We start from the raw sequence: 15165 nt of genomic DNA, 5'->3' as shown, positions 1-15165 counted from the left end.
AGTTACAGTTTAAATAAATTTATTGTCTCGTTTCTTATTGAATACTGATAAAAGTATTTTTTAAAAAGTAAATAGATTGTTACATAACAATCCATTAGAGCATCTCCAATGTAAAACTCTATTTTTTCTTCCAAAATAGAGTAAAAGTGAAAATAGAGTAAAATTGCTCTAACCCTACTTCATTTATCACTCTATAGGGGCATCTTCATCCCTACTCTATTTTTTTTTCTAAAATGGAATAAAAGTGAATATGGAATAAGGAATGCTCAAACTCAACTCCATATCTCACTCCATAATAAAATTTACTCCATAAATGGAGTAATCTATTTTTTGTTTGTTCATCACTCCATTATAGAGTGAAAAATGGAGTAGGGTTGAAACAATTTTACTCTATTTTCACTTTTACTCCATTTTAGAGGAAAAAATAGAGTTATACATTGGAGATGCTCTAATGGAGTGATGAACAAACAAAAAATAGATTACTCTATTTATAGAGTAAATTTCATTATGAAGTGAGATATAGAGTTGGGTTAAAGCATTCTTTACTCCATATTTACTTTTACTCTATTTTATAGGAAAAAAAGGAGTAGGAATAGAGATGTCTTTATAAAATGATTTTTGTTTAGAATTATAACATCAGTATTCGACATCGGACAACTAAATTTCATTAATACACAAATAGAAAATTATGTATGTACGTAAATTAAGATCATATTTATGATTATTTTAAATGACAAAATTATACTTAATGCTAGTATTTAAGATTAGTTAGGTTTTCAGTGGCATTCTTTTGTAAATAAATGATAAATTTTATGTTGAAAAAGTCTCTCGTCGAAAATAGGTTGAAACTTGAAACATAATGTCCAACTACTCATTTGTTTTTCAAACAAAACAAAACAGTTTAGCTTATGTTAAAAATGACTGAAGAATTTAGATTATCTTCTATATTTACTACCTTTTGTTTCAATATCATAGCATTTATTTATTATTGTTTTTGGTGGAACCTAAATCTCTCGTTGACTATGTGAAAATTCCAATGAAAGGTTCTCCTACTGAACGACCTACGGGTTATGCTTACGAGTATTTGATATATTTTAGACTTATATCCGTTTTCTAATTAGGAATTTTCACTATTTATTCTTGAATGTTGAACTCATGGTGTATATAAAAATATATATAAAGTTCTTGCTTGGATCAAAATTTGAAGTGATTCCTTGAAATGCCTCGCATATTATCTCTTAACACTTAAAGTTGAAGTTTCAAAAAAAAATTTTGAAGTGATTTAAGATCGACACTCATATTCAAAAGTAAGTACTATAAACATGCATGCATCATTTTCTTTACCGGTTTAACCGATTTCTAATAATCGGAACTAGGATCCAAATCGAATCAGTTGAATCTAGAAAAACATGCACAAGAAGACAGTCCACCATTAACCAGTGGATGAACCCCCACCCAAATTAAGTTCCTTTTGCAACAAAAAAAAAATATTTCCGTTTAGACAACGTCGGCATAATTGTACTTGAGATGCAATTCCGACATCAAGCTCTGAAGTGAACTAACTTCAAGGGAGACCTACGTTCATCTTTTGTGTGTCCTAAACAGTTTACCTTTTTTCGTTTGTAAATACCAAGACACATTTTTCAGAGTATTCTAAAAGATTTTATTTATAAAAAAAGGAAACGGAAAAAGGTGGAAGGCCAGGGATTAACTGCAATCTATAGTTGGAAAAGAAAAACGATAAGAAAAAACAGAAATTTAATTAAAAAAGAAAAAAATTAATCAATTATTAAAAAGAATAAAAGAAAAGGAAAAAAAATATACTACAATGAAAGAGGCATGCACATGGGTGTCTGCGAATAAAAGGAAAAAGAAATTTGTTTGAAAGTGTCACAGGCACACTCCCTCGAATCACATTTAACAAAACTCCAAAAACTCTTCTGCTTTGTACTCTTCAGTACATTACTCATTTCAAAGTCCGTGAGTTACGCTCATCGATGACACCTCTCAAGAGAAAGAGAAGATAGGTGTGCATTTTCTTCTGCCATTCACATTTTTAGCCTTCGATGATACATATATTCTATTTATTATTTTTATCAAATATTTCTATTTATTCAGAACTACATAATCTAACGCAAAATTTTACTTTTGATAGGAGAATATTTTGTCTTTCATATTATTCTCTTTAAGAATCAGCCCAGAATATTGGCTAATGTAAAATGTGTATACACTTGGGTAGTTAGTAATATGCAGTGCCGGCCCTTGCAAGAAGCCAAGGAAGCACACGCTTGCGGCCGTATAATTTATAGAGTATTTTCGGCCACATTTTGCAAGTATGCTCTTTAATCTAGTGGGAGTTTATGTGACTAATCTCCTTTTTGTTGTTGGGTTCGAACCCTAGTAGTTCCAATTCATTTTCTCCTGATTTTTCTTTTAAAAAGTGGTCATATTTTTTCGTCTTGCTTCCAGCCCTTACAGTTCTAGGACCGGCTCTGGTAATATGTACATTGTATTCGTATACATAAGGTGGTTTATCTAGCAACTGTAGCAGTTTCTAATTAATTGTTTAACAAGTATATAGTTAACAGTCTGCAACCGTTTAAGTTACTTCTATCTTCTTAGCTTATTTCTATCAAAACAAAAAAGTTAGTATATCAAATTTTGATAAAGAGTAAAATATCATCATAAGTGCCAACAATATAATCGGTTATATTGACATTTTGCAAGTTGTATCATGTAGCACATGATAACATGTTTTCATATCATACATATCACATTAATATTCTTTTGAGGGATATATTACATTACATTAGTACATGTGAAATATTTTTATGTAATATGGATTATGAATACTTTTATGGTTCTTTTAGTGAATATGTTTTCTAACTTTATACGTATGTTTATTCCCAAGAACAACCTTCTCAGACTCTTTTGCCTTCCCCAGAGCAAATTTGATATTATATGCCTGCAGCCTGTCTATCATCCTCCTTAAATATTACATATAGATATATCAAATATTTCAAAATAATAAAATTAACAGGGGTGGTAGTCACTTAGAGCATCTCCAACCCAACCTCAAATTCCCAATTTTTAAAGTTTTTGTCATCTCAACCCAACCTCAAATCTTCAAATTTTGAGATTTTGAATAGTGACACCTCAAATTTGAGGTTTCACTGTTCAAAACCTCAAAACTACTATTCATTTTCTTTTTAGTTTTTACAACTATTTTCTTTCACAATTAGATCCACTAACTTTATTTAGAATATTTTAAATACACCAAAATAAAATAAAATAGAATAAATATTACATAACATTAAAATAAAATTCACACAAATAGAAAAATACATAAATTAAATCTCACACAAAATAAAATTCACACAAATAGAAAAGTATATTAAATAAAGCTCAGACAAAATAAAAATGTATTAAACAAATTTAACATAAATTATAATTTTCTAAAATTTGTGTGTATGTGTGTTGTTTTACTATATATGTAATTTGTATTATTTTTATTATATATTGTAATATTGTACATTGTATAATATTTAAAAGTATGTTTTATTACGTATTTGTAAAGTTTTATTCTTATTTAGTAACTTTTGTTAATGTCAAGGACTATAATGTAAAAAAAAAAAATTAAGATTTTTTTGAAGATTCATGGTTAGAATAACCACCCCTCAAATTCTCATTTTGCGGTTTTGCTCCATTTAAAATGAGGTCTTGGGTTGGAGATACTCTTAGCTATTGGAAGATGTACTAAGCTCAAATTAGAGTTACATTGGACATTGCAAGTCTGCAACTAACATTACACATTGTATATCTCCGAATCAAAATTATGGTCCAAAGAAACCAAACTTCTTATTAAATTATCAAGTTGTCATAATTTATACTATTTTTTTAGTTATTGGTATGTTAATATAATTACAAAGGTGATGCAGAATTTTAATGTTTATTACTAATGATCAACAGGGATAAACTATAATAAATTTGGCCATTATTATATATAGTGAAACGATTCAGGTTAGCTAGTATATAGATATATTCCCTCTCTAGATGAAAGTAACTGATTTAGAAGGTTGGAGTAGGGTGGATATCACGTATAGGCATAGCTTAGAGTATTGAGAAAAAATATGTCTCTTTTGTTTCCGATTAATTAATTCAGGTAGTCATACATACGTGTTTGAAGTGAATATTTAAGCGAAGAAAAGGGAGATAGGAAATATATATAAGGATATATAGTATATATGGTGTATCCTGGTAAGGACCAGGAGATCAGAAGGGGCCACAATGTCACAAAGAGGACCAACAATGAAATTAAATCCTCAGCTGGCTTTGCCATTTTGGCTCCCACCTTCTCCTTCTAAACATATGCACATGTCTTCATATCCTTCTCTCTCTACACACACAAGAGTATGTACAGCCACATACATATACAAAATCTTTATTTATAAATATATGCACCTCAACTCCTCAATAACCACCCATCTCCTTCCCAACTCTCTCTATCCTTCAAACACAACCAAAAGCTTTTCTCTCTCAATAACCCAAAGACAAATGGCCATAATGAAGAAATCTTCAAAACTAACTCAGACAGCAATGCTAAAGCAGATTCTAAAGAGATGCTCGAGCTTAGGAAAGACGAATGGAGGAGGATACGATGAAGATTTCCTCCCACTAGACGTACCAAAGGGGCACTTTCCTGTCTATGTCGGAGAGAACAGAAGCAGATACATTGTCCCAGTCTCCTTCTTGACTCACCCTGAGTTCCAATCTCTCTTAAGACGAGCTGAGGAAGAGTTTGGATTTGACCACGATATGGGTATCACCATTCCTTGTGATGAACTTGTCTTCCAGAACCTAACTTCAGTGATCCGATGAAATTTTAAGTAAACCATTTGAAGAAGATGGTTGACGAAGCAGAAGCTTTCTTACGAGAAATAGCATCTCCTCTCTTTTTAAGTTTTTTCTTCTTCTATTTTTAAGCCTATCTAGGGTTTTTACGAGCTGGTTTACTCGTCTAATAAGAAAGAAACCTGAATGAGATATAGATTCCATGGGTTTAATTGGATTTGTAAATTAAAAAGCTTGTAATGTTTTCCTCGCAGATCTTGATTTTGTGAGAGAAGTTGATTAATGCAGGAAAAAATATTCCTCTATTTGTTTAACGATTCCCTAATTTTTTTTATTGATTCTTGTGCAACTTAATTTGTACTATTTTTCAGAGGCTTCAACATTTTAAACATTAAACAGAAATAAAGATGTTTAACTTTGGACTACAATTTGCTATAAACATTATTAAAAATGTAGTTTGAGGCTAAATTTTCATGTGATACATAGATAATTAGGGCTCTAAAAAGATTATAAGTCAAATCGTATGAATGATACATAACATTTTGAAAGTGCATGCTTGAACATGGTTTTGTCAGAGAATGTGGGATACATTATCAATTTATCATGTACGGAACCATACAAGATTTTTTCTACATTCGTTTGAGAAACTGGTTTCAAATACTAAGGATTGAAAATTTTAAAACAATAAGATCCATTCTGCTCGATAACTTCAGCATATACTTGTCAACAGTCGTCTTTAACGGTGTTTGTAATGAAAATTAGGCCACCAATGTTCTTAAAAGAAGTTGGTATATGTGTAAATAATGATAGTTCTAATTCGAGAAAACATCTATACAGAGCAATGTTCAAAAAGTAACTAGGCGCCTAGGCGGTCACTAGAGGTTATATAAGGGATTGCTAACCAAACAATTACATTTTCCACCTTACTCACTGTACACAATGTTTATATCACCGTGAACACTCTACTATGCTCTATCTTATATATTCCAAAAGTACAGTATTAATCACTGATGATAAATACCAATTGTGCTAGAAAATTTCAACACTAATCTACATTAAAAATGGGGGAAATTCTAAATTTTGATCATTGTTAACGTCAGCCGACACCGTCTAAGTGTTGGGAGATATAATATGTAACAAACGGTGTGGCTGAAAATTTTGAACATAAAGACGTAGAACAGTTGCATACAAAAATTTTGAACATAAAAACAGAAAAGTTGCATATGAATAAGGGTCACAACACTCTCGAAATTTTACGGATTCTTCAGTTTTATTTTGGTTAATTTAAGACGGCTTATTTTTCCAACCCTTAAAAGTTAGAAGTTCATCTATCTAGTATAGTCAGAGCCGTGCGAGCATTTATGGTTGCCATAAACGAATCATAAAATTTCATACTGTAAAAACAATAATGCATATTATGATAGAGGAAACCCATATAATAAGTAATTAATCTAATAAACAAAATAGTGATTATAAAACAAGATTTTTATTTATTAAAGATATTAATCAAGTATTTATCATTAAATTTTATAACTAATTCTAAGATAAAATAATTCAGTGACTCAATGTTTTACTTTTATGCCATAATCAGAGAAAAGTTTAGAAAAAACTACATACTTTAATTTTTTCTAAAAAAATTTCAAAAATGTAGTCACAACTATAATCACCAATATCTAATTATTCTAGTTCTTTAATAAATTTTTACATTGGTTGTTACTTAGGAAACCCATGTATTAGTTAATTATAAGCTCATATTTTTTTAATCCAAACCATTATAACCCTTCCATCGTGTAAACTCAAATTTTTGTGATTATATTATGCCTATGGTAGTAGTAAATGATGCCTTTGATCTTTAATTTTTTTTTTGCTGCCATAAGCAAAGGTTTCTTTTTTCAATACTGCCGCACCGCGATGTTTAGTTTTAAAAATATGTACAAATCTTTTCCTATATCTTCTTTGGGGTATAGTACTATAGTATCTTCTTTGTATCAAAGAAAACTTAAAAGAAATATGAGTTGTATCCAAATGTGGCGTCCTTTAACCATTCTTAAAGTAAGCATTATTTATTTGGATTGCATAGGCAATTAAATGATTTTTCGATGGCTTTTCCCTATTCCGTACAATTAATTAAAGCTGTAATTAAACATGTATTGAATTGTTCGAAAAGGTTAGAACTCCTATGGCCCAATATTAAATCATTAGTATAACTGCTGTATAATTAAAAAGTTAATGCAAGATTTACTACGCTTTAATAGATGTTTAGTTTTGAATAGTCATTAACTTTTAGAAATTGATGCAATCGCATTCCCTAGTCTATTGATTTGTACATCATTAGTAAAGCACAAATTACGAGATACACTTGCCAAAAAGAAATTAAAAAGACTACAAAATATGATACTCCTCTGTTCCTTAATATTACATTTTTTAGAAAAAAAATTTGTTTTAAAAAAATCTATTTTTTACATTTTCAAGATATGTTTTATTAACTAATTGCAAATTTTATAAAACTTAATTGCACTTATTGAATTTTTATTGACTTAAAATTATAGAACAAAAATAAACACAAAAAATTATGCAAATTTAATGTGTTTTATTAAAATGTGTAAAAAAACTAGAATATGTAACATTAAGAAACAGAGGGAGTATCAATTAGTGTTACTCTACAATTGTACTATAACCATAGTATTATAATGCTCATATCAACACAATCAAACAAATATTGAAGGGTCTATCTATTAAACGAAAAGTGAAGGAGATTCACTTCGGAATACAATCCCATTTTCTATCAGAACTCTATGATATTCCTTCGTAAAGAGTTTCATGACCATTTTTTCTTTAAAAAGCATAATTATATATTTTTGGTTCGTTTTTTCGTAAGCTTTAGAAATCTCAACTAAATACTAATATAAATATTTACATACAAATATATGTATTTTAATAACATTTTGGCAATGGTGGAGGTGCTCTTATGATAATTATAATTTATGATGATGCTTAATATTCAACAAATGATCTATATAGCAAAGGGTGTTTTACTTTTGATAGGTTATGAAATCTCAACTTAGTTTGGTCATTAAAAAAAACTCATTCCTAATGTAAATATTGACTTTTAGTTTGAGCTAGATGATTTTATTGGTCGAAAGAACTTGAAATGTCTATATCATAATTATCGCTTTAGTGCATTTTTCCAAATTAATGTACATATTCTACATTAATTTTTCAAGATTTTGTTTCTCTCGGCCTAGTTTTAGGCTTTCACTAAGCGTGGTAGAACTTCATAAAATATTAGTATACTTAATTATATATTTGCAATCATTTGTATGTAAAATTATTATCTTTTGAAGATAAAAATATTAATTGATTTCAGTGGATATTTCTAACTATAATAAATAGAAACATCTGATTTATATAACCAATAAAAAAGTCTATAAGCCAATAGCATATTCAAAATTTTAATCGTTTACTCGTTTAAGATCCAAAAACCTGAATATATTATTGATAATAGACATAAGAAATAAATAAGGATCTTTTTATCAAAAAAAATCTAAATTAAAAACTGAGTCTTTCTTTCTAATCTAATATCATTAGATATTTTAACTGTAGAATGAAATTAGTCACACTGTACAAAGAAAACACAATCAAACTCTAATTGTCAAACTAATGCTTTAAGTGAAAAGAGTTGTCGATTTAGATGTTTATTGTAAATTACGTTGTAAATATTGAAATTTTATATTTTTATCATGACTGATTATTTTATTTTTAAGTAGGATTTTATGGTATATTTGATAAAATTTAATGATTTAATCATATATCTTCTAAAGTCAATATGTAAATGTTTTAAATATCTTGAATTTTACAAGCAAAAATAAGAAAAATGAATAAATGTAGTTTAGTTTATTTAGATAGAGCATGATTGAAAGAAAAATTATGCTTTAGAAAAGATTGGTTGTAGAAATCATCTAAAACACTTACCAATCGTATATACTTTAAAACATTAAACTAGCAACAATAAAACAAGTCTTAGATGAAAGATTGAAAATTTCTTTATAACTAAGCTTTCAGACAATTTTTCTTTTTCCTTAAACTGTTTATTTCCTCGTGATGTAAAACATTTACTATTTCATGCAAAGTATGACTAATCACAGGCTCGGTAAGTCCATCGTCTCCATACTTATGAACGACTATTCACATTATTGAAACTAAATTAATGCTATTTCAAATCACAAAAACCAAACACTTTCTACGTTCGAGATCAACATCATCAAGCTTGTTTTTCAGACAAATTCAGTTTGCAAAGTTCTAATTTTGATTTATTAAATTTTGCATTGTTTGAATCATGATCGCAATGATCTCCTTTAAAACGATTTTGTTTGATAAACTCTTCACTATATTAAATCAAAAAATTTTGAATGATGAGAATATCAGATAAGCAGCCCAATTATTCAGATATCTGATTCATGCATATGTTATATACTCCCTTTGTTTTTAATTGTAAGTAGTTTAAATAAAATTTGTTTGTTTCAAAATATAAGTATTTTTATAACTTAAAGTAACTTCTAATTTTATTGGGTATAGTGAAACCAATCAAATAATATATACTAATTTATGATTGGTTTAACTACACCTAATTTATATATCAAATGCTACTTTTGGAAAAATTAATAACTTTCTTAATATTTGTGCATTCACCTAAAACTACCTACATAAAAAAAAATAGAGGGAGTATATCTTTTGAGAAATCTCTTATAAACTGTTTTAAAGTTTTACTAGTTCATTAAAATTTGAAAAGCAGGGCTGGCATTAATCACGAGTATATCTTAAGTATGTATCTCTTTAATAATTTTAAATCTTAAACATTTTTTAAATCTCAGGCCAAAATAAAAGGAAAAAATGAGAATAAACTAAAAAATCAATATTTATGTCGAACAATAACCAAAGTGACACGAAAAAGAGAAAAATATCAAAGATAGATAGGATTAGCACAGAACATAAACTTTTCATAACCATAATTAACTTTTAAATTGCTAAATCATGATATAAAACCGAGCTGACATAGTTTCATTGTAACCAAATAGTAGGCATGAGATTCTTCGGCCTAAACGGTTAGGTTTTTATGCCATAAATAATTTTTTGACCTAAAATATTTTTAAATGTGAGATCAGTTCATTAGTAAACAAATTATGTAATTAACAAATATTTTTTAAAAAAATTGTTAAAGGGCCAAATATGTTAATTCGATTAATAATATAATTTTTTTTTTCATACGATATTTGTTAAATAATTGTCATATAAATTTACATGCGCTTTATGTCTAGCAATAATGTATTTGAAGAACAAATTCTTTTGGCGGTGCCCTCAAATCCTCCACCATGGCGGCCACTTCCACCTTCTCACTCTCCCTCTTCTCAATACCAACCCCAATAAACTCTCTAAACCTCTCCGTAACCCCATACACCTCTTCCCGCTTCACTCTCTTAACCGTTACTTAGCACTCCACGCGCTCCAGCACCGAGGCCAAGAAGGTGCAGGTTGTTGGGCCTAATTATTAAGCCTAATGGCTCAAATAATATATGGCAAAATGTGAAAACGAAATGGGCCTATGGGTTCTTATAAAAAGCCTTGTTGGCTTTAATGAAACGAAGTTAAAAACATCCCACATCGGTTGGGAGAGTTGATCTTGAGGAGTATATATATGTCTTCATGACATGAGAGGTTAAACAGCTCAGAGGAAGAGAGAGCTCCCCACGCGCGCGACGCCGCCTCCGTCCGGCCGGCTCGGCGTGGGCTTGGGTTTGGGCTTGGGCCGATAAGAACTATTCTTTTTGGACCAAGTTAAGCTCAACGCTTTGCCATTTATTTCGGAAAAAACAGCATACAATTTTATTTAAAACGACAAGTAGTTTGTCTAAAAAATAAAAACGTCATGCATGTTATCCTCTCGAAAATTTTAAGCGAGATAAGAAAGAGTCTTGAGGAAGAAGTTTCGGAACTCAATTTCCCTCGATCTCCGCGAGATTCTCGTCCACGTGCAGCAGCTGTTGCAGGAAGTGGGTCTTCTCCGGCTCTTTAAATATCGTCTCTCCTCTTCCTTCATTTCTTAACTTTTTCCAAAATCGAAATCCAAGAGCAAAAATCCCTCTGCGTAAGTCTATATTGCGAGAGTGTTTCGTAGAGTTTATAGTTCGATAGGGCGATCACGAGTGAGGCGTGATTCGTCTGCCATGGTTTTATCCTGAGACTCTATATTCGTACAGTTCCGTCTCACTATCGGAGCGAATATTTTGAGTTAAAAAAAAAGATCATATCTCGACTCCATGTCTCTTAGCGAATACGATTTCTTATCGTTCTTGTATTCGTTTTTACATTGGTCTAATTTCCTTAACATCGCTTTTATTTTATCGTTTATGGCTTCTACACAGGTATCGTAACCGTTAGCAAAGACAAGGTCCTCCAGACAATAATAGGTGTCGGTTTGGTCTCCGAGGTTTTAAACGAGTCAAAACTCGACCAGTTGCCCGGCGACATAGCCATCGGTCACGTCCGTTACTCCACCGCCGGCTCCTCATTGCTCAAGAACGTCCAGCCGTTTGTCCCAGGTTACCGTTTCGGCTCCGTTGGCGTTGCGCACAACGGGAACTTAGTCAACTACACGAAGCTGAGCCAATGCAATGCATTTTCGAACACATTTACTTCGCGTTACACATTTTCAATGTTATAATTTTTTGGTACTAATGGAGTTATATGACAGACGAAAATCTTGTTGAATTTTTTATCCATTTGACCTTATTACTGCATTATTATTGTGTGTCTGAGGTGGACATGGACGAGTTGTTCTTGTCTGATGCATCTTTCAAAGGTTGTTGTTCTGGTCTGATTCAACAATCAGGTTTATATCCGGTTCAGTTTAAATTTGGTTTTATTCGGTATCGGTTTACGTGGATTCAACTCAACCACGTCACCGTTAATTAAATAAATTACAATAATACCCTCATATACATCTCCACTGGATAGTGTTCTTGTTTCGTTACTTTCTCTCCTTTACCCTCAAGAACAGAGGAATCACTGCGGCGATGCCTAACGTGCTCCACGCCCACCAGTCTCACTTATTCTTCCCTCTCCATCCGCCAATCTCAGCCGTGCATTGCAAGACGGAGGCTTTCCACTTCCCGCAATCGATGGCTCCGGTTAACCTCCGTACGAACCTCTCCGTGCGCCGGACAGTAAAGTGTATGGCGAACCCGAGACGAGTTAAGATGGTGGCTAAACAGATAATGAGGGAGCTCTCAGATATGCTTCTCACGGACACTATCTTGCAACACGCCGTGTTGCCCGAAGCTGCACTTGGAGCCGACCGTTACCTCTCTTCTCTCACCACCATCAGTGATGTCGAGGTCTCCAATGATTTGCAGGTAATAATGAGGTAGAAAGTTAGTGTCTTTCGAAATTTTTGATTCCAAAACTTTATCTCCTTTTGATTACACTTAGTTGTTGACATAAGCAAATTCATATGGTTAGGCGTTGTTGTTGTAAGTTATGAACTTGGGATATTACTTAGAGAGATGTTAAAGGATGAAATGGTTTGTTTTTGGGGGTTTGTAGATTGTGAAGGTATATGTATCGGTGTTTGGAGATGATAGAGGGAAAGACGTTGCAATTGCGGGGTTGAAATCTAAAGCTAAGTACGTTAGGAGTGAGCTCGGGAAGCGAATGAAGTTGAGATTGACGCCTGAGGTCAGGTTTATTGAGGATGAATCCATGGAAAGAGGAAGCAGGGTAAGCCTTCTGATGTATCTTTCACTAGAAAAAGAAACTAACTATATTATAAAAGTTGGAAGATCCTTAATGGTGCTGATCATGATTTCTGAGTTTTCTATCTTGTGGTTGCTAGTAGTTACTAGTTATATAACCATCACAAGAGACTGAAACTGGAGTTTTTTTCAGGTAATTGCAATACTAGACAAAATAAAAGCTGAGAAAGGAAGCGAAGGAGGGTCAGAAACATCTGATACACCAGAGGATGACCCCGACGAAGACATCATCTATGTAAAGTAAATGGTCTGAAGCAAGTTTTAGCACCAAACACGAGTGCATATTACTCTGTTAACACTAGGTTTCAGTCATCATATGTTCAACTCATCTAGGAGAGATCAGTTCATATTTTGTGTGAAGTTTAGACAAGAGTATAAGGAAGATGTTGATGTCACGGAACTGAGAATCAAAGAAGATGCGAACCAATGACAGTTTAGCTCACATGGCTTCTACTAGCTCACATGACTCCTTCCTCAGTTTGTTATCTTATTGCATTTTTGGATTAATTAGTGTAACAGTGTGGTCTACTGTAATGTGTTTGCTAGTAGAAGTTTTAAACCGATTTGAAACTCTTTCAAAGTCGTACCAAAACTGTAAACCGGATTGGAAAATGTTGAGATATTTAAAAGTGGGGTCTAAGTGAATCACAATTAGGCCCAGGCCCAGGCCCAGGCCCAGAGTGACGTGGTCGTCTCAGTGAAAGATCAAGCTGCACGTTGTTCCCTTCCACTCATCCGAGAGAAAAAAACAAAACAATAACAAATAAATAAATAAAAAAATCAGAGCGATATATCCATCCACATCTCTCTCTCTCTCTCTCTCGCCAGATTCCAATCATCCAGCGACCTGATCTCAGATCCAAATCGCAAACGTCGACATGTCTACCTTCAGCGGCGATGAAACAGCTCCTTTCTTCGGCTTCCTCGGCGCTGCAGCCGCACTCGTCTTCTCCTGTAATCCCCCTTTTCTCCATTCCATATCATTTTGTTTTGATCTGAATCGTTTGTCCGTGATCGTCTTCCTGGATTCTAGGATTGACGTCTGACATTTGTAACTAAGCTAGATATGTGCTAACTTGCGCATAGCTCTTCAGATCGCGTGTATGATTGATTGACGAATGAGTATTTAGGTTCCGATCTGCGTCCATAGACAAAAGAATGTGTGATCTTATAAGATATTGTTTTCATTTGACCTTGGATCAGCTGATTCAGCAATGTTATTCGAGCACCATTGAATTGTAGCTTAGTCAAATTTTTATCTAGCTGAAGATCTGCGAAGAGATTCATTTCCATTTTGTTGTGCATTCCCTTGAAATTTGGAGCCCACCGTGTGCTTCATTGAGTAGCTATTGGATCTTGATTAGTGTTTGACCTTGGAAAATCTATTAAGCAATGCGTTTCAATCACCATTGTGTTGTAAATCTGAGATTCGATTCGATTCATTTTTGACATTATGTTATTGTTAGAGTAATCTTGTGGGATCCTATGAGGATTATTTTATATTTTTGACATTATGGTAATAAATCTTTGTTTTTATTGGGTGGATAGGTATGGGAGCTGCTTATGGAACCGCAAAGAGTGGTGTTGGTGTGGCGTCTATGGGAGTGATGAGGCCCGAGCTGGTCATGAAGTCCATTGTCCCCGTTGTTATGGCTGGTGTGTTGGGTATTTACGGCTTGATTATTGCTGTTATCATCAGTACCGGTATTAACCCAAAGGCCAAGTCTTACTACCTCTTCGATGGATACGCTCACCTCTCCTCCGGTCTTGCTTGTGGTCTTGCTGGTCTTTCTGCTGGTATGGCCATTGGTATTGTCGGTGATGCCGGTGTCAGGTTTGTTATTCCCTCCTCCTGCAACCTATAATACTTCACACGTGAGTGTGTATGTGACATTGGTGTTTGACTTGTTCGTTTGTAATTCTTTTTTCAGGGCAAATGCTCAGCAGCCTAAGCTCTTTGTTGGGATGATTCTTATCCTTATCTTCGCAGAAGCACTTGCTCTTTACGGGCTTATTGTAGGAATCATCCTCTCCTCAAGAGCTGGCCAGTCTAGAGCTGAATGAGATATGTAACCCACAAGATTTTCCCCCGAAGGTACTTTATTTTCTCTGTGTGTTTTGTTCTATCGTTCATTAGTATGTATCCTCTCGGGAACTGAAAAAAATTATTGGACGCTCTCCTATTTCTCTCTCGGTGGTTGCTCTCCGATGTAGGGATTTTTATTATTTTGTTCTGTAATAAAGAGCTCTGATGGAGCTTGGTATGTTTTTGTATTCTTGTATTGTCCTGAGGAAAGTTAAATACATTTATTTGTAAAGAAGTTTGCTTTCTGAAACCATCACGAGTCTCTCTGATTGCTTTTCTCTGGTGTTTGTTTATCAACTTTGTTGTTGTGTTTTCTTTGAACAAGTTCCATTTGACTTTGATTTTATTTATAGTTTCTATACTATGAACATTCATTTATGCTAAAAGTTTTTGTGACCGAAGCTGAAAGAGAAGTTAAGC

General features: G+C 32.7%; 3 protein-coding genes across 3 annotated transcripts; all 3 read left to right on the top strand.

Moving 5' to 3' along the window:
* The first annotated feature begins 471 nt into the window (after window positions 1-471).
* LOC103862373 (auxin-responsive protein SAUR50) lies at window positions 472-5216 on the top strand. The gene has a single exon (XM_033286556.1). It carries the CDS (start codon window positions 4288-4290, stop codon window positions 4876-4878), a length of 591 nt encoding a protein of 196 aa, XP_033142447.1. The 5' UTR covers window positions 472-4287; the 3' UTR covers window positions 4879-5216.
* A 6647-nt stretch (window positions 5217-11863) lies between these two features.
* On the top strand, window positions 11864-13193 carry LOC103862372 (probable ribosome-binding factor A, chloroplastic). Its single transcript, XM_009140076.3, has 3 exons — window positions 11864-12260; window positions 12451-12624; window positions 12793-13193. The coding sequence occupies exons 1-3, from the start codon at window positions 11922-11924 to the stop codon at window positions 12901-12903; spliced, it is 624 nt and encodes a 207-aa protein (XP_009138324.1). The 5' UTR covers window positions 11864-11921; the 3' UTR covers window positions 12904-13193.
* A 169-nt stretch (window positions 13194-13362) lies between these two features.
* Window positions 13363-15019, top strand: LOC103862370 (V-type proton ATPase subunit c1). Its single transcript, XM_009140075.2, has 3 exons — window positions 13363-13613; window positions 14208-14493; window positions 14591-15019. The coding sequence occupies exons 1-3, from the start codon at window positions 13538-13540 to the stop codon at window positions 14721-14723; spliced, it is 495 nt and encodes a 164-aa protein (XP_009138323.1). The 5' UTR covers window positions 13363-13537; the 3' UTR covers window positions 14724-15019.
* The last annotated feature ends 146 nt before the right edge of the window (window positions 15020-15165 follow it).

The sequence above is a fragment of the Brassica rapa genome, chromosome A03 (assembly GCF_000309985.2).
Source record: "Brassica rapa cultivar Chiifu-401-42 chromosome A03, CAAS_Brap_v3.01, whole genome shotgun sequence".
NCBI lineage: Eukaryota > Viridiplantae > Streptophyta > Magnoliopsida > Brassicales > Brassicaceae > Brassica > Brassica rapa.
The sequence above is the reverse complement of the archived record's forward strand: the minus strand, read 5'-3'. Positions and strand labels throughout refer to the sequence as shown.